This window comes from Brachycentrus maculatus, unplaced genomic scaffold, assembly GCF_059751285.1.
Source record: "Brachycentrus maculatus isolate JH-2025_06_01 unplaced genomic scaffold, ASM5975128v1 h1tg000184l, whole genome shotgun sequence".
Taxonomy (NCBI): Eukaryota; Metazoa; Arthropoda; class Insecta; order Trichoptera; family Brachycentridae; genus Brachycentrus; species Brachycentrus maculatus.
In genome coordinates, this window is record NW_028280935.1 from 38,172 (window position 1) to 65,383 (window position 27,212).

The window sequence follows — 27,212 nt, forward strand, 5'->3', positions numbered from 1 at the left end:
TTTAATTCTTTGTGAAAAAAAAACTACAAAAATAAATGAGATAATTTTTTAATATTTTTTTAAATTTATTACCTCCACCTTTAAAATTAATGTTATATTATATAAATTGTTAATTCAGTATTAAAAAATCCAAATCAATATTTCACATTTAGGAATTGATGAAAATATTCCACCAAAGGACTGCTGACTGCTGACTTTTAGTATAAATAAAATCTTTATCCCCTTAAAGAAAATAAAATTCTGAAAAATCTAATAAAATGTGATACATGTAATAAATTTTATTTCTAAGTTGATTTTTGTTATATAGTGTAGCTGCCCTGTATAGAACACAAATACACTGATTTTGTAATTTTTATTATTGGATAGTGTTTGATTTATATATTGTATGAACTAAAGTTAAAGTCTTTTTTCAACTTTTTTAGCATATACAACCAAAATTATTTTAAAAGAAGTAATTGTTATGTACATAATGAATGTGATTTCTCTCAAATAGAGATTGAAAAAAGGAGCAAGAAACAATCGAGCACCCACGAGTGTGGTTTGGTATGGTTCGAAATAATATGAAATAATATAAAAATAGCAATTCTCCGAATATGTTTTTAATCGTAATTTAAAAAGTTTTTTTTACTCTTCTCATAATTTTTCAAATTAATTTATTTTTGTATGGAAGTGAAAAAAACTAGTTATGCTAAATTTATTTTACATATACAAAATCAGTAACATTTAATTTGATTTTTTATCTGTAAAAATATAATAATATACTGTATTCTAAATTGAACAAAAGTTGTCACAAAAAATCAAATATTGTCTTCAAATTTGGTTGTGACGGTGGGTCATTTTGATTTCCTAATAAAATCATTTGACTTATCGCTAAGTAAGTACTTTTTACTTTTATTCAATAAATTATTTGTATGGCAACATGTTTTTTGTCGTTAAACAAATACGAAACGTCAAAAATTGACAAGTGTCAAGTGTCAGGTTGCTGCAAAAATGTGCAATATCGGAAATATTATTTTGTAGAATGCGTTATGCGCACGTAATGTGCGTATTTCGAAACTTCAAATTGAAATAATAAGGTGAATTGAATATAAAAATTGATTTTTATTTCATATTTTTTACATTAATGAATTTTTTAATGCTTAGTACAACTTGACATAAAAAATAATTTAATTATTATTAATTACTTATTTAAATAAAAAATATTTTTCTTTTAAAATTTATACTTTATATGAGTTATATAAGTGACTACTGGGTAAGTGTAGATGAGTTCCTCTCAGAGTAATTCCAAGTACAAATAGCCAGGAAACAAGGTTATATACTATTTTCGGATCTATTTAATATATATGGAGAATATAAAAAGAGAAAAATATTAGATAAGTTGGAAGGCAGCGTAACAGCAGAAGACCAATATGAGATATCCAAATGACTCAACGCTAAATATCCAACAGTGAAGATAAAATGTCTAAACTCTTTCATAGAGTCAAAATAGAGTGTCAACATGTAGAACCAGGGCTTTTTTTTCCATGTAACGCGGTGGATCGGCGTTCTGACACCTTTTTTAACAGATAATTTTTTTTATTTTTTTTTTTAATTCTATTATGCGAAACAATGTTTGCGCTTACGTAATTACAATATTTATTTATGTAATTCATCAAAACGATATAATATGGTATTGTGATGAATATTTAAATAATATTTAAATATATTCTTTTTAAAGTTAAAAGCTTGACATGAAGTGAGTTCCAGGACCTTTTTTGTTTTAAAAAAAACCCTGTGTATGACTAAATAAACAAGTCAATATCAATTTGGAACCCTAACAAGGGACAACTTTTTGAGAGATTACAAAGAACTCGAGTTTATTTATTAGTTTTCATTCATTCACTCATTTCTAAACATAGTCTGGAGTTATCCGCCATTGGATGGAAGAAATGAAGTCCCCTCAAATATTTTTTTTTGCGAATTTGTTCTATTACCAAGATAAAAATGAGGATGTTACAAATAAATTAAGCCACCAGGTATTTCCCAGGGGCAAATTTCCACATGAAATCTTTAATTTCATCTAAAAAAAGGAATAAACCGCTAAGCCTCTGTTTTAGAGCCTTGTCTGCAGGTGGGACAGTTATGAAAAGGAAGATTGATATAAAAAATGCATTACATATGCCTAGATCAATTAAAAATAAATATTTATTGAATTTATTTTGCAACTGGCGGGAATCGAACCAGCAACGCCAGTTTCGCAGTCGAGTGTCTACCCGACTATGCCAGGTCGCCTGTTTTGAAGTCCGCCATCTTTGTCCCAGAACACCATGATGCTCAGCATTCAGAAGATGATTTGAGCAATCTCAAAGCCAACATGTGGCCTTCTGATTATTGTAATTTTTAAAATTGTTTTCAAATTGCTTATCTCTTGTTTTTCCTTTTATGTTACGTTTTAGTATCACCAGTTGTGAAATGATGTGGTTTCGACTCACCATTGCTACATATTTACTTTGTTTTGGAAATGGATTGGACAATGGTTTAGCCAAGACTCCACCCATGGGATGGATGACGTGGGGTCGCTACCGTTGCAAAACTGATTGTGTTAGCGAACCCAACGAGTGCTTAAGGTAAAAGCAGCCTATCTCTAAAAAATATTAAATGTTTCCATTAAAAGGTATCTTTTCGATGGCTTGTAAATGGAAAACAAATAATCCTTAATTTAAATATCACCTCGCAAATACTATTCTCCGCCTCCGTAGTTTAATAGTCAGCATGCTCGCATATCGTTCTGGAGGATTTGGGTTTGATTCCCAGGGGGGGTCAAATAAATATAATTGATTTTATATATCTATTTTATATAGTGCTCTATGGGGCGCAGAATATGGTCAGGATTTTTTTTTATTATAAATAAAAATTGGTAAAAAAAAATTGTAATTTTCATATTACTATAAGTTTTTCATAATATTTTCTTTGTATTTAAATTATAATACACAATTTAGCAGTACCAAAATTAAAGACTTATATTGAAGCAGACATTTTTCTATTTTCAATATTCAAAGCACTAACTTTGTGGATCATTGAAATATATTATTTGGAGAAATAAAAAACCTATGTTTTTTATCCAATCACTTTTATTATCAATAATAAAAGTGAGTGGATAAAAAAACAAAGTTATTTTATTTCTCAAAATAATATAGGCATTTTTGTCTTCAGTGAACGGTTGTTGCTAGGTGTTACTGATAAATTCATAACAGATGGATATGCCGATGCCGGCTATCAGTATATTATCATTGATGATTGTTGGATGCAAAAAACCCGGGATCGTAATGGATTTCTACAACCAGACTGGGACAGGTTCCCCAATGGGATGATGTATATTTCCAAATATGTAAGTTTTTTCATTAGATTATTATAATTCATTTGAAGAATATCAAACACACTGGAAAATTACCAACTCAATTATTAACCTGTTCGGGAGTATGGCCGTTCATGTACGGCTATACTAAATTTTTCTCATGGGAGTATGGCCGTACATGTACGGCCAATACAAAACATGATTTATGGCATGATTTATATCAAAACATGTTTAAAACATGATTTACGGCAAAATTATTGAAGTTTCCATAAATCATGTTTACTGGTGTAAATGAAAAAAAATATTCAACAAAATATGTTGCTTATAGCATCGACTATGATATAAAATTATATAAAGTAAAAAAAATATAAAAAAACTGACCCCCAGATATAGTTTTGTCCGCAGAAACTTACTCCCGGACAGGTTAAGCGGATCAAAATAAATGCTTTATACATAGATAAAGAAAGGAAGTTTTTGATTGTCAACATGTGTACGAATCTTAGATATGAGTTCATGGGAAGATATCACTCTGTGATTCATTTGGGGAAAATTGTTTTAGGTTATAAACAATTTGGGTTGTGAATGGTCTAACTAACTAACTAACTAACCATCACGCCGCTTCCCCGCAGGGGTAGGCAGAGAGAATAGAGCGCCACACCACTCTGTCCTTGCAAACATTCTTCGCCTCTTCCACGTTCATGCATCTCCTCATACATACCCGCCGATTGTTACGACTCCTAACCTGACCACTTTCAAGTATTTGGCATACCTGATCGTGACATGTTTTTCTCGGTCTTCCTCTGCTTCTTTTCCCAATAACATTCACCTCATAAATTTGTTTTACCGTTCTTTCCTCACTCATTCGTTCTACATGTCCAAACCATCTCAACACACCTTTCTTAATTTTATCGATAATGCTTATCTCAGCTTTGCATTCCTTCCTTATTTCACTATTCGCACATCTATCATACATCGTTTTGTTGCACATTCTTCTGAGAGATCGCATTTCGACTGCATTCAGTCTACTTTCATCCTTCGTTTGCCAACTCCATGTTTCACTTCCATACATTAGAGTTGGAACCGGTACTCCGTTGTGCACTGCCAGTTTAGCTTCCGCTGATAGGTTTTTATTTGCTATAACTGATGTGAATGGTCTAATGGAAATAATTTGACTTGTAACCCGAGGTTGAGTTGCACTCATAACCAAATTCATTATTTTTTCAGTCAAGTGTAATTTGTTGAAAATGAACCAAAAAAGTATTTTCCTAACTCTTTTGTGTACGTAAAAAAATAAGGATTTGAATGAGACAGTAAGTCTTTTGTTGTTCATTATTTCAGATAATTTTAAATATATTATGCGAGGACAACTTGTCATATCGCTCACTCCTTTCAAGAACGTCATAAATCAAAATTCGTAAATTTTCAGTTGTGCATGTTTTCGGAATGCCCAGAAAATTTACTATATCCCAGCAGAAGCGGCATATTTTTAACTTAATATTTACCCGCCACAGGGCAGAAAGTGTTGTTTTTGCATTTTGAAGAAAAGGTATTGTTTAATTATTTTTTTAAATAAACTAAATATTTTTCAAATGGAGAAAAAACCTTCAGGTTTTACTTAAAAAGATCTGTTACACAGTAAAAAGTTCAGTAAGTGGTTTGATATTTATTTTTAATACATTGTATTATATTTTTAAACTTTAAAAACGTTCTCCTGAAAAATCGAGTTTTTTGATTTATGACGTTCTTGAAAGGAGTGAGCGATATTCCAAATTAATGTTTTTTTTGTGAGTGATGCTCATCGTAGAGCATGAAATGCTTAAGAACCTTGAATTGGGATGTCAATAATAATTTTTACATTTGCATATATGCAGATAAAATATCTCAGTGGACTATGGATCTGTGTATTTTAGCTAAATTACCTTTTTTATTTATTTTGAATAAATGTATTTTAATTAAAACTGTAAATTTCAACAGCAAAATCATCTCCCGTGTAAAAGATATTACATACCATTAAGGATTATAAATAATACATATCGCTCACTCCTTTCAAGAACGTCACAAATCAAAAAACTTGATTTTTCAGGAGAACGTTTTTAAAGTTTAAAAATATAACACAATGTATTAAAAATAAATATCAAGCCACTTATTGAAGTCTTTACTATTCAACAGATCTTTTTAGGTAAAACCTGAAGGTTTTTTCTCCATTTGAAAAATATTTAGTAAATTTAAAAAAAATAATTAAACAAAACCGTTTCTTCAAAATGCAAAACAACACCTTCTGCCTTGTAGCGGGTAAATATTAAGTTAAAAATATGGCGCTTTTGCTGGGATATAGTACATTTTCTGGGCATTCCGAAAACATACACCACTGAAAATTGACAATTTTTGATGACATTGTTGAAAGGAGTGAGCAATATGTGCATCCAAATAGTAAGAGGCTCATAGAATAGTGATGACTTTTTTTACAAAACGGAAACATCTGGGTACTTACATTATTTGTCCACCTTCATAGTGTAACGGTAAGCGCGTTGAGATACAGTGCTGGAGGTCCCTATTTTTAAAATAATTATTTAACAATACCTTTTCTTCAAAATGCAAAAACAGCACTTTCTGCCCTGTAGCGGTTAAATATTAAGTTGAAAATATGCCTCTTTTGCTGGGATATAGTACATTTTCTGGGCATTCCGAAAACATGCCCAACTGAAAATTGACGATTTTTGATTTATGACGTTCTTGAAAGGAGTGAGCGATATGTAAAATATTCAAAGATAATATGTTTCACTAACAGGTGTTTTATCATAGTTTTTTTTTTACATTTTATGATTTTTTTATTCGTCTGTCACCCAATGAGAGGATGTTTGTGCCAGTGTCAAGTGTTATTTTTATTTACAATTTTTTTTCATTTCATTTCGTTCAAACCCTTATCCGCACCCTATGGTGCATAGGGCACTGCATCGTATAAACGCAGTGTTATCTTGATCATTAACACATGAAGGAAAGGTGATCAGCCCTCCGCTTCAGGTACCAATCCAGGGTTATATTGAATAAATATTACAGTGAAAAAATCATTAATATTTATTTGACCCCCCCTGGGAATCGAACCCGGGACCTCCAGTATGGTAGCCGAGCGTGCTGACCATTACACTACAGAGGCAGACGAACAAAATTTTAACATTCTTAAACATATTTTGAATAATAAAACAAACCCCTTACTTCCCAACCTTGGTTTCCATTAAGACACTCGCTCGGAGGTTTTATCCTTTCCTCTAAATGTCAAGCAACTCCGATAGTTAAATTCTCCAAAGATCAATAATGCAATAATGAAGCCCTTGAAAAAAATTATAACAAAAATATCATCATAAAATATACCAGTTTTTTGTGGCAATGTATTCGTTCAATTGTGGGTGCTTTGTCCAAAAAGAAACACCAGTAGAATCATAAATATAAATGGTTTGGAAATAAATGAAAAATGGAATATTAGTTATGCGAAAATACAGCAGAGTATTACTCAAAAAAATATACCATCACAATTTTTTTCATATATCTAAAGTATTAATTTAATTTAAATGAAACTTTTTTTTTTTATATAGTTCATTATAATGTCGCATTTATTATGTTGCTACCAGGGAATTAAATATTTTCCTCTATTAAATTTTATGCCATAAATTATCTTTTTATTCTAACCTTATACGCACTCAATGGTGCATAGGACACTGCATCATATTGACGCAGTGTTATCTTGATCGTTAATTGCACAAAGGCAAGGTAAGCCCTGCGCCCTGCGCTTTAGGTATCAGTCCAGGGTGATATTAAATAAATATAAAAGTGAAAACCGCCCATATTTATTTTGACTCCTCTAGGAATCGAACCGGGGACCTCCAGCATGGTAGCCAGATGCGCTAAACACTACACTACGGAGGCAGACAGGCGCAGGCTATAAATTATAGGACCTAGCAAGTGATTTTAGGAATAAATAAAAGAGAAAACATGCTTTTGAAGTGTTTATTTGAAGTAAAAATGTCCTTTATTTTACCAGATTCACAATAATGGATTGAAATTCGGTATTTACGAAAATTATGGAACCGTAACTTGTGAGAAATATGCTGGTTCCAAAGGTCATGTGAAGACAGATGTGGAAACATTTGCCAAATGGGAGGTAGACTACCTTAAATTAGACGGATGTTTTACTCTGTCTAATGAGCTGGATTTCGGTAAATCATACTGTGTTACTGTACTGTTAACATAATTAAAAATTTAAGCTCTTCTGACAGAAGATTGAACAAACCAACTAACTCTTTATTTGCCGTATATTACGGTCTATAAGATGCATCTTAATTTTTAAGCAATTTAAAAATAAATAACATTTTTACCATTTTTATTATTAGATTGCAAAACCAGACTAAAAAAATCTTAGTTTATAAAACCAAACTGACCTTAAAATCTTAAAGCACAAATGTACTACAAATCGCTCACTCCTTTCAACAATGTCATTAATAAAAAAACTTGATTTTTTAGAAGATCGTTTTTAAAATTTTAAAATATAATACAATGTATTAAAAATAAATATCAACCCACTTATTGAACTTTTTACTGTTCAATAGATCTTTTTCGGTAAACCCTGAAGGTTTTTTTCTCCATTAGAAAAATATTTAGTACATTTAAAAGAAATAATAAAACAATACCTTTTCTTCAAAATGCAAAAGCAACACTTTCTGCCCTGTAGCGGGTAAATATTATGTTAAAAATATGCCGCTTTTGCTGGGATAAAGTACATTTTCTGGGCATTCCAAAAACATGCACAACTGAAAATTGTCGATTTTTGATTTATGACGTTCTTGAAAGGAGTGAGCGATATATAAAAAAACTTGATTTTTCGGGAGATCGTTTGCAAAGTTAAAAAATATAATACAATGTATTAAAAATAAATATCAAGCCACTTATTGAACTTTTTACTGAGCAACACATCTTTTTAGGTAAAACCTGAAGGTTTTTTCCCCATTTAAAATACTGGTATGTTAAAAACAAAAAAAAAAATACCTTTTTCTTCAAAATGCAAAAACAACACTTTCTGCCCTGTAGCGGGTAAATATGAAGTTAAAAATATGCCGCTTTTGCTGGGACATTTTCTGGGCATTCCGAAAACATGCACAACTTAAAATTGTCAATTTTTGATAAATGACGTTGTTGAAAGGAGTGAGCGAAATGTGGCGGTCCTCATCAAAATGTTACATTTCTATTATAAATGATTTTAAGTAATCAGGAATTCTAGCTTGTAAAATTGTTTTGGTGCGATTTAATGATTTCATATTGGTTTAGCACAGGATTGGTCACGTTTTGTCGTAACTTTAATTAAGATTTTGATAGAATACAGTAAACCTAACAGATTTGCATTTAAAAGATTTTTTTGCAGTATTGGAAATAAATAACTTTTTGGTGAGGACCTCCACAAGTGCATGTGTGGTGTTTTGACAATTTTTTTTTATTGTATGATACTTATCATTACAATGTTGCCAGATAAATATAGGTTTTCCTGTGGCATCAAATATATAACTATTTTTAAGACTGGCGGGAATTTTGAATCAATCACTGGATATTAATTTCGAGTGTAAGATGCACCTGAATTTTAGAGGCAATTTTTTTAAAGACAAAAGTGCATCAAAGTCTGTAATACAGTATGAGAATTTATTATTATTATTTTGTATTGCTGTGATTATTTTACAATACACTTTTAAAACATACCTAGCTTATTATCTTTTTAAACAGTTGCTATTATATAGTTTGTATAGTGTTTCAAAGTAGTTTTCAAATATTTGTCATTAACAATCTTCTGTCAAACAATACTGAGTATTATATTTTTATTATTATATATATGAATATTAAATGTGTAAATATTTTATTTTAGGGTATCCTGAATTCAAGAATGAACTTAACAAAACCGGAAGACCAATAGTCTTTTCCTGCAGCTGGCCGTATTATCAAGAACATATATTTCAAGTAAAGGTAAGGTATAATAAAATAATGAAATAATAATGATTTAATTTATGATATTGTAGTTATTATTATTATTCACTTTTAGCTAATATTTTGCTTTTCAACCGCTTAAAAATAGTACTACAATTCAATACGGTGGAATTTGTTTACTGTGATCACGGATAATATTATCTATCTGTTATTGTTATGATCAGTCGGTCCTAAAACTAAATTAAAAATAATCCGCTCTATTGTTATCAAACCTAGGCCATTGTTAACTATCCATTTTTTATTTAAGTTTTGCGTGGTAAATACCACTTGTATTAAAACTTGGAAAAATATTACCACAATGTGACTGCCAAATCAATTAACGAAATTATTGAAGCAAGTACGGTCAAAAAAGGAAAAATTAATAGGAAGTTAATGACCAAATAAAGAGTTGTGTGTTTAAATTTATACTTTAACCAATAGTGGTATTTGCCAAGTAAAACTTAAATTAGAAATAGATATATATTACCAAAAACTATTTTTAAATTCAATTAATGGAATTATTGTTATCTATTTTGGTGGCTTTGCATTGAAACAAAATGTATATGAATTCTCGGCATTTCCATGTTCATCCCAGCTCCAATATTTAAACCTTTCAGTTCTTTCATGCTATTCTCTATGTATAGATTAAACAATGATAAGCTGAATAATTTGACTCTCTGTTACCTTTTGTAAGCTGATGATGCTATTCTTCTTGCCGATAGCAGAGAAGACCTGCAGGCGTTGGTGACAAAAGTGTATAACGTGTGCAAGGAAAGTGATTTGCTGATGTTGGCAAATCCAAAGTTATGGTTTTTGAAAGAGTTAATGTAATCAGCCTTTTATTATTATCACAATACATAACAGGTCCCATATGATCATAAGAAGCGGATGCGACTGTATTATCATTTCATTTGTATTTTTTTTATTAATTGCGCTTTTTTATTTTAGCCCAATTATGAGAAAATAAGGGAAACATGTAATTTATGGAGAAATTATCATGATATTCAAGATTCTTGGGATAGCGTGAAAATGATAATAAATTATTATGGAAAACATCACAAAATAATGTCTTCATACTCGGGCCCCGGGCATTGGAATGATCCAGATATGGTAACTTTATTGAGTTTTTTAATTACAAAATAGATTAATTCGCTTCTTTACTGATTTAAAAATATTTTAAGTAAGTAAGTCCACTCTGCTTTCATCTTTTTTAATTACAAAATAGATTAATTTGCTTCTTTACTGATTTAAAAATATTTTAAGTAAGTAAGTCCACTCTGCGTTCATCTTTTTTAATTACAAAATAGATTAATTCGCTTCTTTACTGATTTAAAAATATTTTAAGTAAGTAAGTCCACTCTGCTTTCATCTTTTTTAATTACAAAATAGATTAATTCGCTTCTTTACTGATTTAAAAATATTTTAAGTAAGTAGAAATGAATATGATTGGTTATTAGTTACATAGGTCTATTCTATTCTGTCTACCTCTGTAGTGTAATGGTCAGCACGCTCGACTACCGTACTGCGGGCCCCGGGTTCGGTTCCCAGGGGGGGGGGAGTCAAATGAATATAAGTGATTTTTTTACTCTAATATTTATTCAATATCACCTTGGATTGATACATGAAGCTGAGGGCTGATCATCTTTCATTCGTGTGTTAACGGATCAAGATAACACTTAGTTTATATGATGCAGTGCCCTATGCACCATTAGGGTGCGGATGAGGGTTTGAAGAAGATGAAGATGAAGAAGAAGAAGATTCTATTCACTCTAATATTTATTTAAAATTTCACCAGATTGGTACCTGAAGCGCAGAACTGATCACCTTTCCTTTGTGTATTTAGCGACCAATATAAACTGCTTATTTATTATGTAGTGTCATATGCACCATTGGGTGCTGATAAGGGTTAGAAGAAGATTCTATAAAGTTGTTTGAAAGTCTGGGCATTCGTAGTGCTTTCAATATGTTATTTTTATTATTTAACAAGTATTTCATTAAATATATTTTGTGTGTTCAAATCTTTGCATAATAATACTTGATTTAATCTCACGAGTTGATTGAAAATTTTAGTTGATGATTGGGAATTCGGGACTGAACGAAGGACAGAGCAGAGTGCAGATGGCAGTCTGGTCAATTCTCGCGGCGCCATTAATCATGTCGAATGATTTAAACAACATTCTAGATGAGATGAAAGATATTTTGACAAACGCTGAGGTTATAGCTGTGGATCAAGATCCTTTGGGAATCCAAGGTGGAATATTCAAGGTATTGTTTAAAATTTATTTATCTTCTGCATTGTAAGGTTTAAGTTAAACTCTTGATTTATTTTTTATTTAAGTTGATTCCCAATGCCATCACAATTGGTATGGTAATTTGGCGAGCGTGCCTTTGCTGTTGCAGGACCGACGGCGTGGAATGCTCTTCCACCAATGGTTAGAAATAGTGAGAGTGAGATGATCTTTAGAAAAAGACTAAAAACACATTTGTTTGCTAAATCATTTCCACCATAATATTTTCCCCAATTCATTCACCGTGAAGCGCCCTTGAGGTATTTTTTTACGAAAATGGCGCTATATAAGTTATCCAAATTTATTATTATTATTATGGTATTCATTTCTTACATATCGCTCACTCCTTTCAAGAACGTCATATATAAAAAATCATTAATTTTCAGTTGTGCATGTTTTCGGAATGCCCAGAAAATGTACTATATCCCAGCAAAAGAGGCATATTTTTAACTTAATATTTACCCGCTACAGGACAGAAAGTGTTGTTTTTGCATTTTTAAGAAAAGGTGTTGTTTAATTATTCTTAAAAATATAATTAATATTTTCAAATGTAGAAAAAACCTTCAGGTTTTACCTAAAAAGATCTGTTGCACACTAAAAAGTTCAATAAGTGGCTTGATATTTATTTTCAATACATTGTATAATATTTTTAAACTTTAAAAACGTTCTCCTGAAAAATCAAGTTTTTTGATTTATGACGTTCTTGAAAGGAGTGAGCGATATATGTACAGTGATGGGCGATCAAATTTTATAGTAAAAAACCAATTCATTTTTTAGATTCAATAGCTTAAAGCAAATCACGCCAATCAGTGTATAAATTGGGTTGCGTATTGTGTAATTCTAGCTCATGATAAATTTGATAATTCAACATCAAAAACTTAGCTGGAAAGAAAGACTTAGGTAACTGAAAAAGTAACAGATATCTATTTTAGGCAAATCTCTAATTTCCGTAAATTCATTCTAAAATGTTTTCACACATCCTAAATCCATAATACGTCTATGTTAGTACTTTGTTCAGGTCAATTCTAATGGCATTAGTTTAGGTTAGATTGTGACTCAGTGTTTTAATGAAAAAAATTGCTTTCATTCATATTTATGAAATTATTGAAAGATTTTAAAGAAACGATATGTAGGCTATTTTTACAGAGTTTATTGACTGTTACATCATTCTTTACTTTTTTGCCATTAAAAGTATTACATTTTTACCAGTAGACGCTATTTATCAAATTAAGAAAAAAAGTATTCTACCTTAAGAACCCACGTCAAAGTTAAATCATTATTCAAACCGATAAACAAATTTACAAAGTGTGCGTAATGTTAAGGAAATCATCTAAAATATATAAAATTCAAATGGCTAAATTTTACTTTTAAACTGACTGTATTTAAAATTGTACGCATGTCTGAGTTCAACGATTCCACAATTGTTTGAACAACAATTGAATAACATTGTTATCATGCTAATTTATTTCACCTTTTGCTTACATTATTATTCCTTGCTACTATTTTAAACATAGCTATTAAAAATTCTCGGATAACATCATCAGTAACATATGTATTTTTTCCAACAGAATATTTTTGGAGATTTAAAATTGTGGAAAAGACAAGTACTGCCTATGAAAGGTGAAAATTTATATTCTTATGCAATCGCATTTGTAAATATGAATAGTGTTGCGGAGCAAACTATTATTGTGGATACAAAGGAGTTAGAGTTGAATAATACTTATGGATACACAGTTACGGTAAGGAAACACACCTAATTATGTCATTGTGTATTATTTGAAATTCTCTCTTACACCCTACTCTGTACCTAAATGGTTCATAGAGCAGTGCGATGAATCAACACAGTGTCAAGTTGATAACTATTAAATTATGAAGGCAAGGTGATCACTTAGCACTCCAGAAAAAGAAGTGGAATATATTTAACCCTTTGACTGATGAGTCAGAATCATCGGCCTGTATGTATAAGGAAGTAGAGATTGTATGTAAAGATAGATTGGTGTGGTGTTCTATTCTCTCTGCCTACCTCTGCGGAAATCGGTGTGATGGTTAGTTAGTTAGTTTTTAGTTAGACTGATGAGTTTTAATTAAGATTTTATTTAGAAAAAGGAGAGGTTTTTAAATTTCTGATAATGAAATAATGCAATATTACAAGGCATTAAATAGCAATATTTTCCAGATTTTATGATTTTTTATGTTTTTACTGCATGTTTAAACTTAAGGGAATTTTTAACTAATTTCAAAACTGATTGTAGATACACGAAGGTTTTCCGTTTAGTATCTCTAGCGCATAACTCCATTTTAATCTACTATTACTGCCGTTACTTTAGTAAAATCAGTTTGAGCTATTTCTCCACCCATATCAGTACCAATCCGCAAATCCCTTTTTTTTGCCCTTATGTGGTACGGGCAAATGGAAAATAGACGACTTTGGTAAGTGAAGAAGCTCAAGCCGTGAGGTACAACATAACATGTATAGGTAAAGATTATATTTACGCAAAAAAATAAAAGAATAATAAGTATGTACCTACACTAGTCAATACTTACATGATAATTATCATGTTCTAGTTCTAACATTAGATAGTGTTGATGTAAAAAGAGCACTACCATTTGTGCTCAGTGAAAAATTTTGCTTTCAGCTCATGCGAACTTAATATAATATGCTAATAATATTTCCGTGAAATTTAATTGTATGAAATAATCAAGTTAATATGTTTTCAAAACTTTTTTATAATGGACTATGATCATATTTTCATGTATGTATTTTTTCTGTTTCATTTTTTATATGACAATGTCAATAACATGATCATTAAAATTTTATTTATTGAACTTGCACTTTGTCATATTTTTTCAGCAGTTTTATGAAGTACTTTATTTTTAATCAAAATCAAAATTGATAATTGAAAAAAAATACCTTTTCTAATTTCTTTTCAAGGTACTTTTATATTTTGTTATGCTTTCACTAGTTTTCAATTTATTTTGGTGGGTTCAGACCTCACTATCTATATGAATAAAAATGCAAATATTTGTTTGTTCAAAATCTTGAATCTTCTTAAGGGATTCACCATTTGGTTTGGAATTTAGATACCTTTAAAAACACTTATGTTATTACCGGTGATAGATAAAAAACATGTATTTTTAACTCTTTTGACCGCTATCGTAGCGTCATCTCTTGAGCATACTAAACACACGCGACACTAAACATTGGTCATAGCAGACAGTGTGCTTCTTAACAGTGTTGTCGTTTTCAATGTTTTCGATTGCATTGTTGTTGCGTAGATTTAAAAAAAATTCATTGCTTTACAAGCATTGTGAAATGAAATACATTAGAATATGAATGTGTGTGATTTCTATTTTCTTTCTTTTCATTTAACCAGATTGAGGCGAAGCAATGCGTGGCTGGGTACAGCTAGTATAACTAACTATGTGAGATAGTATAGCTAACAAATGATTAAAAAAAAAAACATAACATTTATTAAATTTAAAATAAATAATAGGTCTTGATAAATAATACCTCATTTTAATTTACAATATCATCTATTGTCAAATTATTCAGATCTGTATAACCAGGGGCCGACGTCATAATTTGACCTTTACCAAGCTGTCTTCAACTCTTGACTTATATTACCTCTTGACTTATACTGACTTTGGAAAAAAAACACCTTTTCAATTTAAATCTTAGTATTTTAAGAACCTGTGTCAGCCTGTATTTTTGTGACATTGGAATACAATAATTTTGAGAAGAAGACTTATTTTTATTAGTTTTTATAAAACAAGGTAAAGGAAAAAAAACAGTAAACTGTAAGACAATGGCAATGAAACATTCTCAATAGAACTTGCATGTATTATAAGTTATTTTTCTAGGTAATTTACATATATAAGATTGTACTATCCTGTCAAATTACTTAAAAAGCAAGGGAAATAATTATTTCATTAATTGATTCGCCAGTCACTGGTAATATCTATCTATCTTCACATTTAAATTTAACTCGGTATATACCACTATTTACCAAGTAAAAATAGTAGTATTTATTAAGTAAAATTTAAAAATTAATGGGTTATTTCCAAATCCTGTTCTTTAAAATTATCCTGTTCTTTGAAAGGTGTGTTGAGATGGCTTGGACATGTGGAATGAATGAGTGAGGAAAAAAGAATGGTAAAACAAATTTATGTGGCGAATATAGTTCGAAATAGGAGCAGAGGAAGATTGAGGAAAACTTGGCATGATAAAGTATGTCAAATACTTGAAATGGGTCAGGTCAGGAGTCAGAATAAATAATCTGCGGGTATATGAGGAGATACATAAATACGGAAGAAGTGAAGAATGTTTGCAAATACAGAGTAGTGTGGCATTCTATTTTCTTTACCTACCCCTGCGGAAAGCAGTGTGATGGTTAGTTAGTTAGTTTGAAAGTGTACATAATGTCAAAACTAAACTAAAATACAAACTATTTTACGTTTTACTTGAATATATATGAAAACCGTAATTATGAATATTCCATTTTTTATTTAAGTTTTACTCATATCTATAGTAACATGTGATTCAAAGCATTCTGCATCATTTTTAATATGGTGTTTTATTTGAATTTAATTAAAAATTGATAAATATTACCACAAAGTGACTGCCGATCAATGAATGAAATTATGAATATTCCATTGGTTACGTAGTCTTTTTATTTGAAATAGAATGGCAAATATCAAAAACACCTTTTTGTTACTTGGATGACAATTATATATGTACCATATGTACTTGTATAACAGTTCATAACATGTTTCCGTATGTGTTAAGAAAAAATTATATGAGATGCTTTGTCTTGCAAATTTCTATCTAATGGAGATGTCACTTTAGCACATTAGTTTAACAATAAACTATAATAGCTTTTATTGGCTTACATTGAGTATGATTAATTGAAGTGCCTCTGAGGAAACTGTATTTTATAAAAATATAAATATAAATTCATCGGGAATATTATATATGTGACTTGTGTACGTAATAGTGTCGGGTTGTGGTCCCGTGGTTAGTTTCGCGGACTCTTGAGTCAGAGTTTCTAGGTTGGAATCCACTCTACCACAATTTGATGCTTATTTCTAAAAATGAACCGTTTAGGCTCACAGAAATAGTATGAAATTTATGTGTTCTTGTAAATAATAAAAACACAAATATTTCTCAATTTAAAAAAGAAAAAACTAAAAAAAAATATTTAAAAAATAAAAATAGAATATGAAATAAAACATAAAAATATCTAAATTAATTTTTTATTTACAATAACTAAAGATAAAAGGTTAAATTTAAATATTCTATGTATAGAAATTGGTTTCTTCTTCTAACCCTTATCCGCACCCCGATGGTGCATAGGGCACTGCATCATATAGGAGCAGTGTTATCTTGATCGTTAAATACACGAAGGCAAGGTGATCAGCCTTCCGCTTCAGGTACCAGTCCAGGGTCATATTAAATAAACATTAGACTGATAAATCACTGATATTTATTTTGACCCTCTTGGGAATCGAACCCGAGGCCTCCAGCATTAGCCTGGCGCGCTAACCACTACACTATGGAGGAAGACATGAAATTGGTTTACCATACCATTACCATATTGTCACCATAAATAAGACCATGTCCTTTCTTATATAAACAAATTGACACGACTCAAAAGAAATTAAACAAATCAATTTGTTCAATAGCCTTTTAACACACTTTACATATCAGGAGGACAATGAGAATTGAATGGATGAGAGCCAAAGTCGCCTATGCAAAGAAATTGTAAATATGTAGTGTCTAAATTATAAAGTGAAAGCTAAACTGGCAGTACACAACAGAGTCCTGGTTCCCCAACCCTTATGTATGGAAACGAGGCATGGAGTTGGCAAAAGAAGGATGAAAGCAGACTGAATGCAGTCGAAATGCGATCCTTTAGACTAATGTGCGGCGAAACGATGTTTGACAGATGTTCGAATGGTGAAATAAGGAAAGAATGCAAGGCTGAGATGAGCATTATCGATAAAATAAAGAAAGGTGTGTTGAGATGGTCTGGACAGGTGGAACGTATGAGTGAGGAAAGAACGGTTAAACAAATTTATGAGGCAAATGTAGTTGGAAAAAGAAGTAGAGGAAGACCGAGGAAAACTTGGTACAATCAGGTATGTCAAATACTTGAAAGCAGCTGGTTCAGGAGTCGAAATAATCGTCGGGTATCTATGAGAAGATGCATGAATGTGGAAGAGGCGAAGAATGTTTGCAAAGACAGAGCAGTGTGGCGTTCTTTTCTCTCTGCCTACCTTTGTGGGGAAGCGGCGTGATGGTTAGTTAGTTAGTTATAAAATATACAATTACCTTTTTTATTGCTAAATAGGACATGATTAATAAGCCGTATATTTAATTTTTATCCTCAAACACTTGGCCGCCAAAAATATTAGTCATGCTTAAAATTGTGGATTCATGTAAAAGACATTTATTTGAGCACCAACATAATACCTTTTGACATTCTACCAACTTATCAGATTACAAATACAATGCTTCAAATAATGTTTAAAACGACTCACAGCAATACCATACCGATTTTTAACAAAGAAATTCTTATGAATAATTCACGAGGACATAAAAAAATACATGTGGAGCCGATAAACACTTCTTAATTTGGAGTAAGGTCCTTAAAATATATTGCCTATACCCAAATTAACCAGCTGCCTGACATATATAAAATAGAACCCATTCGGGGATCCAAAATAAATGATCTGAAAAAATACTTTATGGAAAGATATATATGTAGTGTCATATTTTCTTATTTTGTTTTTACCTTATGTTTTTTATATTTTCTCAATTGTTATATTTTCTCATTTTTTATATTTTCTCATTTGATTATTTTAAATATGCTTCTTATGCCTTTTCATTAGACCTGTTTATTGTTTTTATATTTTGCCATGTATTAGTTTGGTTATTCAAAAAAATAAAATTGTAACCTTATTATTTGTGTTCAATTCAATTCAATTTCAATTCAATTTTTTTAATAAATTATATATACATTACAAACAAACATTTAAGGCGTATACATTAAAAAAACAAATTGAAAATTACGCAAGAAGACTCTTGTTAAATGTGTAGAAGAATCTCGCTTCGGAAAACTCCTTCGGACACATGGAACAGATCAATATCCAATGAGATATTGTTCAACATAGCGGTAGCTCTTCCTACAGGCATAACCATCGGCAGGTTGGTCCTGTGTATAGGAATGTGAAACAATCTATGCCGACGCTGTCTTAGGTAACTATCGGGAACATACAGACCAATGCTCTGGATAATTTCAGGATTATCGATCATACCGCGCAACAATCTCGTGTTCCAGTCTTGTTAAATTTAATCCCATGTCCCAAAATGAAAAATAGAAATTACTCATTGGGAATATTATATATGACTTATGTATGTAATATGTTTTGAAAAATAAATAAATAGCAATAAAATGCTAGCACATAAAATCTAGGTGTACATTGCTTGTCATAGAAATTCTCAATTGGGTCAATACTACTTCAAACCTGATTAACACGATTTAAATTACTTAGATTAGGTTAAGCTGGGTAATAAACGGTATACTTAATTTTTATCTTTAAACAGTAGCTCTTAAATATATTAGTCATGATGACGAGTTCCAAAAATTGAAGTAGTATGGTTGCCAATCAATCTACCACTTAAACCAGCCTATGATGGCTCATAAGCCCGTAAATACCTAGACTTCCATATTCTTACTGTATTTGATTACGCATTTTTATCGATTGTTGTGCGGTATGATCAAAAATCCTGAAATTATCCAGAAACATTGATCTGTATGTTCCCGATAGTTACCTAAGATAGCATCAGCATAGATTGTTTCACATTCCTATACACAGGACCAACCTGCCGATGGTTATGCCTGTAGGAAGAGCTACCGCTATGTTGAACAATATCTCATTGGATATTGATCTGTTCCTTGCGTCTGAAGGAGTTTTCCGAAGCGGGATTCTTCTACACCTTTAGCAATATAGCTCTTGCATATTTTAGATTTTTGTATTTATTTTATGTATACACTTTAAATTTTTTAGTTTGTAATGTATATGTTAATTGGAAATAAATAAATTGAATTGAGTTGAATTGAAATTGAATTCTTATAAAATTAACAATCAAGTTAACATTGTAAATCGGATGCAGTGCTCCATGCACCATTGAGTGGTTTTTCTTTTCTGACTTCCTTGTACTTTGAAATCAACAAAATGAATGTAGTTTTTGCATTAAAACCCAGTTTTATGATACCTGGTCATAGATGAAAGAACAAATTAGTCAAATAAACAAGTGAAAGTGTTTAATTTCTGACTTTTTTTCGGCCATTTGTATTTTAAATGTCTTAATTATTATTGTTTCATAAAAGAGCTATTCACAAATGCATAATGGAAGTGGGTAGATTGGAAATAGATTGCATTATTCAGCCATGTTATATTTTATTGACAATTTTTTGTCATATCGCTCACTCCTTTCAAGAACGTCATAGATCAAAAAACTTGATTTTTCAGGAGAACGTTTTTAAAGTTTAAAAATATAAAACAATGTATTAAAAATAAATATCAAGCCACTTATTCAACTTTTTAATGTGCAACGATGCAATGATGCTTTATTGGAAAAAAAAACAGAAAAAGCACCTGTAATTTGGATTAAGGATTTATCTAAAAAACGATTTCCTATATGTGAATATTTAATTAAGGAAAAAGCTCTTCTGTTTTTGTTTTTATGATTTTAAAAAAAAAAAATTATGCGATTTTTGGTACATTCTATCATTTTGATTTGAAGTTATGTGGTTTTTAAAAATAATGGAACCTATCCCCGGTTTTGTATGTACTTCAAGTCTTTTTTTATGCGACTCTCCGTGGAACGTATCTATTACATAAAAAGAGACCGAAGTGTATTTTAAAATGTGACCTTAGCACAGGAAAGGAAACCTTATCACATCTCAGTGAGGGCACATCATTCCATATAGTAATTATACGTCTTCTATTGCGTGTCAAACCTCTTATTTTCTGACAATGCAGAGGCTACAAGGTTATATTAAAATATTCTTTTTTGAATACTGACTTAGGCCCATTTATAAATGGTTGATTCAATTGTTGCATAGACGGTTCGAGCTCTGAGTCACTCAATTGACTTGATAATTATGATGTCCGAATATTAATGTAAACTTGGACTAGTTAGTAGGTCATGAGCAGAGAAGTAGAAAGTTCTATATTCTGATATTGTTTAAAATTTCATTAATTTCCTCTTCCACTAAAGTCATCAAGAGAAAGTTTTCTGTCTTCACATCAATTTTCTCTTTCAATAATTACGCCTCAAATGTTTGCATAACTTACACATGCTCACAACTTGAATTTAAAATACTTAAAAAATGATAAAAGAAAAGCATAAATAACGTAGTATTTGTTATCATACAAAAGTATGAAAAATATGTATTTAATTTTTATTTATTTTAAATAATGTGTTTTCAAAGTCACGTTTTTTCAAATTTATGGTTAGTAAAATTGTGTTATCTTATTTTAATACTAGAACAGACGACGTGTAGCAATGGTCTGAAACAAATGCTTTTAACTGGAATGAGATTATGTCAAAATTTGATTTTGACGGCCCCTACGTAAAGTACTCTATCTGCAAATCTGTTACTTTACAGGAGAGAGCTTAGAAGATTTTTTTTTGTATTTTAACATATTTTTTTGTTTATTAATTAACGGTTTTATCTGAAATTCTAAACTAGTATTAAACATTCAAAAACATATAAAATAATGTGTTAAATCGTTTTAAAACTCTATGCCTTGTCAAAATTAAGTAGTTAGCGTTTTGGGAGTTCAGTTCATTTCGAAAATTCGATGTAGATAGCATCTTATACGCGCCTGAAAACTAGGCGTAATTTATTTTATACATTTTTTTTGTTTGTTTATATTTGTAGATAACGGTCAGTTGCTAACATACACCAAATATCTCAAAATTGACAAAAATAAAGTTAGAGCACTTTACGTAGGGCACACGTCGAATTGAGCACTTGTACATTAATTTGAATATCTGGGCGTTAGCTTATCGATCAATGGGACCATTCCCAAGAGATCAAAGTCAGAATTAAGATGGCAAGAAACTGCGTCTTAGGAATATGTGACTTTAGTAGTAGAGAAACTTCAATCTCCATCTGTGCATGAGAATTGTGTAATTCACAGACTTACTAATTTATATAGTAATTTTATATCTTTATAGTGCTTTTCTATTGCTTCGAAACTATTTTCTTTGGCTAACTATGGACTCTCATCCAAGCTATCACAAAGAAGATTAAAAAAATCAAAATGTGGTGCTCAAGAATGATCAAAATGGGTTGAGAAAATCATCAGCACAAAAGAACAAAAAAATTATAGATTTTTTAGGATGAAATATCATTAGAAAGAACAGCTCCATATAACATTTCTGGTCATTGATGGCTAATATGGGCACAGGACCGTTGAAAATGTGCTTTTCCAACATATTAGCTACCAACGTGACCAGGGCTGATGATAGTGGACCGATGGACTGACATTTCTCCTAGGTTTATTAACGGCTAGGTTTATTGAAAATAATGCTTAAAACCCGTTACTGAGACTTAAAGAGAACAAAAAAATAATATAAACTAAATGGTTGATATAACTAACTAACTAACCATCACGCCGCTTCTCTGAAGGGGTAGGCAGAGAAGATAGAACGCCACACCAATCAGTCTTTGCAAACAATCTTCACCTCTTCCATATTGATTCATCTGCTCATACTTACCTGCCGATTATTCCGACTCCTGACCTGACCATCTCAAGTATTTCAAGTACTTGGTCATCCCAAGTTTTCATCGGTCTTCCTCTACCTCTTCTATTACCAACCACATTTGCCTTATAAACTTGTTTTACTGTTCTTTCTTTACTCATTGTATTGTATTTTTCTTTGAAAATATTCATAATCATTGATATGTAGATTATGAATATTTCCAAACAAAAATATTGTTTTTTTTTTCTCATTTTTTTACAAAGCTGTACTTAGTGACTTATATTTGTTTAAAAAAAGTCATTAGAATCATTTGATCAGTCAGAATGACCGCTTATTGATTCTGGAGTTGAATAAATTTTTCAGTTACATAATTAAATGTTTTTGGGTTTGCATAAAAAAAATGTGTTATTCTTTTTAGGACTTATTTGCCAAAATGGCTGTCATGAATATTACTGAAGGACAAAATCTCACGATAATGGTTCCACCTATGGGTATGTAGTAAACCTTTAAAAAATACATAATATTCATTCATTTATTTTTTTCATTTTCATTATGCTGCTATGTATGAACAAATCTTCATCTTCAAACCCTTATCCGCACCCCAATGGTGCATAGGGCACTGCATCATATAAACACAGTGTTATCTTGATCGTTAACACATGAAAAAAAGGTGATCAGCTCTCCGCTTCAGGTACCAGTCCAGGGTAGTATTGAATAAATATTAGAGTGAAAAGATCACTTATATTTATTTGACCTCCTCCTGGGAATCGAACCTGGGACCTCCAGAACGGTAGCTGAGCGTGCTGACCATTACACTACGGAGGCGGACAATATAAATTATATTTATTTTTATTTTTGGGGAAGATTATATATTTACTTTAGGCATCTTTGAGTTCTTTTCAATGATTTAAATATGATATAATAATAATAATAATTTCATATCAAACATTTTTTCACTCTTATATTTATTTAGCTGAGCGTGCTGATCTGAATTAGCATGAAAAATTAGTATTTTTTATAGTTCTAGTAATAAATTATAGATAAAGTACTTTTGCTATTAAGATATTAAGCTTGTGACGCATAAATGATTTTTATTATATCCAAGAAATTATTACTGTTATGCATTTTAACATGATAATAAAAACACAAAAATTAAGAAATTATTTAAAAAAAGATTAAAGATTAGTTAACTTGTGCAATCTTTTTTATTATCAGTTTAATAAAAAAAAGTTAATTGACATCTGTACATTAGAAAGATGATGTCATATGCATGCACCTTTGGTGATTTTGCATAAAAATCAAAACTTTATTCTATTGGGTGTCTCAGCCAACCTTAGAAATTGTGTAATGTGTATACAATTAATTATTTTAAAGTGTCTCAACTTGATATGGAACATGCATATGGAAGTCTGAGCATCCCAGGGCTTATGACCTGGGATTTGGTTGACTTTAAGCCAGCCAAATGCCAGGTCGTAAGCCCCGAAATATTCCATATACATGCTTCTTATCCAGTTTCAACTTTAAATAAATTGACACCTCATCCGTAGGGTGAATAATCCAGTGTCCGATATAAAAAAATATTGATATTGTTAAAAATAGTGAAATTTGACCGTTGTTTAAATGTCACGTGCCAAAGTTGTAATTTTTATTTTATTGTTCTTTTAGATAATTTAAAAATAATAAGTTTATTATATCTTCTTCTATTTTTTTAAATTTAATGGCTTAATTAGTTCCTTTATTGATCCTATAAAATAATCTTAAATCAGCTTTTGTAATGATTGCAAATTTTTCCCACAAACCTTTATTATATTAGTTACTGCGGTCCTATTAATTTATATTTCCTCAGTTTTGTAATGTCATTATATTGTATACCAAAGTTTAAAACCTGAAAAATGCAATATCACCACCGTTTCTATATATAAAGAAATATAATAATACTCAAATATAATGTAAAAAAAGGACTTGACGTATTGCTGTCAGGAGTCAGATGACGCAAACATGTTTCGTATAAATTATATGTAAAAAGCGGGAGCTGACAAAATTCAGTTTATACAAATTATCGGTGGGGTACGGGAAACTAAGTATCTTATATTTTTATGTCAATGTACCTGCCTGCCGATTTTTAGAATTTTATATTGAAGGGACACGAAGATTATAAAACAAATAATAAAAACTTTCACGGTGCAAATAAATTATATTTACCACTAAGGGAAATGTATTGCTGATAATATTTTTATCAACTATTGATTCATATTTCTTTTATAATATAAAAAAATTGTTTTTTCTTCTTCATAAATTTATGTACTTTAGCTAAATTTTATGAGCTAAATAAAACAAATGTTTATTGCATAATAAATTGTCAATTTTTAAGCAAAAAAATTATTAAAATATAACTTATAGTTGAAAAGATACAGCTATTTTATATAGAATCTGATTTTGCGTGTGAAAATCAAATATTTACCCAAGTTCTTTTAAATTTAGCAGGAAAATAACCCAACACAGGCGTGTTAATATAAATGTAAATATTGATTAGCCGTTGAGAGCTTGCTGAAGATGCCTTCTTGGCAAAAGCATCCGGCTGTCAATTAGTAAAAGAGTAAAACTAAAAGTATTTTCATTTATGGATTGTGTCAAACATCCATTATATCGATGGCCCCTACGTAAAGTACTCTATCTGCATATCTGTTACTTTACAGGAGAGAGCTTATAAGATTTTTTCAACATATTTTTTTTATTAATTAACGGTTTTATCTGAAATTCGAAACAAGTATTAAACATTCAAAATCACGATAAAATAATTTATTAAATCGTTTTAAAACTTTATGCTTTGTCAAAATTAAGTAGTTAGCGTTTTAGGAGTTCAGTTCATTTTGAAAATTCGATGTAGACAGCGTCTTATACGCCTGAAAACTAGGCGTAATTTATTTTATATATATATTTTTGTTTATTTATATTTATAGATAATGGTCAGTAGATAACGTACACCAAAAAATTAGTTAGAGCACTTTACGTAGGGCACGTCGATATAATTGTTAACAATAAACATTAATACAGCTTAAGCTAACCACCTAGTTATACTGTATAGGTTTTTGTTTTTATTAAATCAATCATTTTGTCAAAACTGTCAGATAAAACCTTATCCTTCTGATGTGCAGATCCATTGACAAAGATTAGTAAGCAGTAAAGAAGATTACCTAAATAGATATTCTTCAAACATCAAGCTTACTCAAGTCTCATCTTAACACTGCCATACCACATACGAGCAAACAAAATGGGCCTTTGTAGGTATTGGAAATGAAATGCTAGATAGGAAACGTTTGTGTATCTAAGATCAGTTTTAAAACTATTAAACTTTTTTTAACTACTTTTAAAACTGATTTTTTATTAAAAAAATACCTTTTTTAAAACTACTTTTGTAATTAAAAATTCTTTTAGTTTAAACATTCATAAAAACATTTTTTAAAAATCATAAAATTTCAAAAATTCTATTATTTAATGCATTAGCGTTATTTCATTATTAGAAAAAAATAACCTGCCCTTTTTCCAAATAAAACCTTCACCGAAACTCATCAGTCAGAGGGTTAAAGCACTCAATACACTACCTGAATATTAAATACTTATTTATGTATTCTATTGAATTCATTAGACTGCTACTAAAAAAATTACTATCCACGTTGAAAACTGCATGTTCTCAAACAAGTGTCACTCACACTTTATTGACTCAAACATATTTATTTACCCATCCACCAGTATGTACTTTTTAAAATTTTATTTTCATAATGCTGGCCTTTAAAATTTGCTGTTTTTTATTATTATGCATATTTAAAATCTACATTGGTGTACAAGCCAAAATATTTTTTTTGTTTTGAAAGAATAACTTGCTAAGACTTTTTTAGAGTCTTGTCTAAAGGCCGGATAGAGGATAGGGCAGGAAGATGACTGATGAAAAATACATTAAAAATTGATCTGATCAGACTTATTGAAGATAAATATTTTGCAGTCGAAGATTACACCAATTATGTCATTCCATCTGTATTCATTTTCTTAAGAAAATATATCAAATTATTGTTTTTTCTTCATCATATTTATATAAAAATTGACATTCTCAGACCTTTTCCAATCATCAAAATTATGTCGCCGTTTCTTACCAGAATATGTTTGGTTAAAATATTCAGTAATATGTAAATCATTCGCAAAAATAATTTAATTTTATATTGTGACCCGGTCTATGAATTATGCCTATTTATTTATAATGGACAAAGACAGTTGTCATGACCCATTTTATAAATTTTGTAGGTAGTAGTGGAATTTTTCTGTAGTTTGAAAAATTCCAATCATAACAGGCAATAAATATTTTAATAATCTTTTTTTTTTCTTTTCAGATGTGGTGTTTTATAAATTCCATGTGCTATAATTTCATTATATTGTTTTATATAAGAGTGTGTTATGTGACTGATTTTTTTAAAAATTTATAAAGATATAAAGAATTGTTGAATTGTACCTTGCTGTTTCAAATTATAATGTCTAAATGTTTTAAATAAAAAAATACTAATTACCTGTTTGTCATGACTTTTATTTTAAACTGATAAGATAGGTAATATTTCAAATTATCAAACAATCATAAAACTACGATTTGAAAGAATTATTAAAATAATAAAATTTCGATTTGGTTAGCAAATTATTTGTGCTGCTGATAGAATGTGTAGAAATTGTTTAATTTCTCATTTACCTATTTATTTGTTTATTACATTAATTAATCCGATTTTTAATGCATTATAAACACATATGTGCCATATTTTACGATACACCT

General features: G+C 30.2%; 1 protein-coding gene across 2 annotated transcripts; it reads left to right on the forward strand.

Moving 5' to 3' along the window:
- The first annotated feature begins 931 nt into the window (after positions 1-931).
- LOC148307946 (alpha-N-acetylgalactosaminidase-like) lies at positions 932-26,963 on the forward strand. Of its 2 annotated transcripts, XM_088262562.1 has the most exons (10): positions 932-1,076; positions 2,436-2,606; positions 3,193-3,367; positions 7,371-7,545; positions 9,237-9,334; positions 10,283-10,444; positions 11,405-11,599; positions 13,191-13,361; positions 22,821-22,893; positions 26,785-26,963. In XM_088262562.1, exons 2-10 carry the CDS (start codon positions 2,452-2,454, stop codon positions 26,814-26,816), a joined length of 1,236 nt encoding a protein of 411 aa, XP_088118688.1. In that variant the 5' UTR covers positions 932-1,076; positions 2,436-2,451; the 3' UTR covers positions 26,817-26,963. The 2 variants fall into 2 exon arrangements, with proteins under 2 accessions (XP_088118688.1, XP_088118689.1); XM_088262563.1 differs by lacking the exon at positions 22,821-22,893 and having other exon boundaries at positions 963-1,076.
- Positions 26,964-27,212: the final 249 nt, after the last annotated feature.

What these genes read in the sequence shown, in the direction of transcription:
- LOC148307946 (XM_088262562.1), top strand. Translation starts at nt 2,452, where the DNA reads ATGATGTGGTTTCGACTCACCATTGCTACATATTTACTTTGTTTTGGA. An exon ending in GAACCCAACGAGTGCTTAAG is followed by an intron (nt 2,607 to 3,192) that starts GTAAAAGCAGCC and finishes TTTTGTCTTCAG; the next exon opens with TGAACGGTTGTTGCTAGGTG. An exon ending in TGATGTATATTTCCAAATAT is followed by an intron (nt 3,368 to 7,370) that starts GTAAGTTTTTTC and finishes TTATTTTACCAG; the next exon opens with ATTCACAATAATGGATTGAA.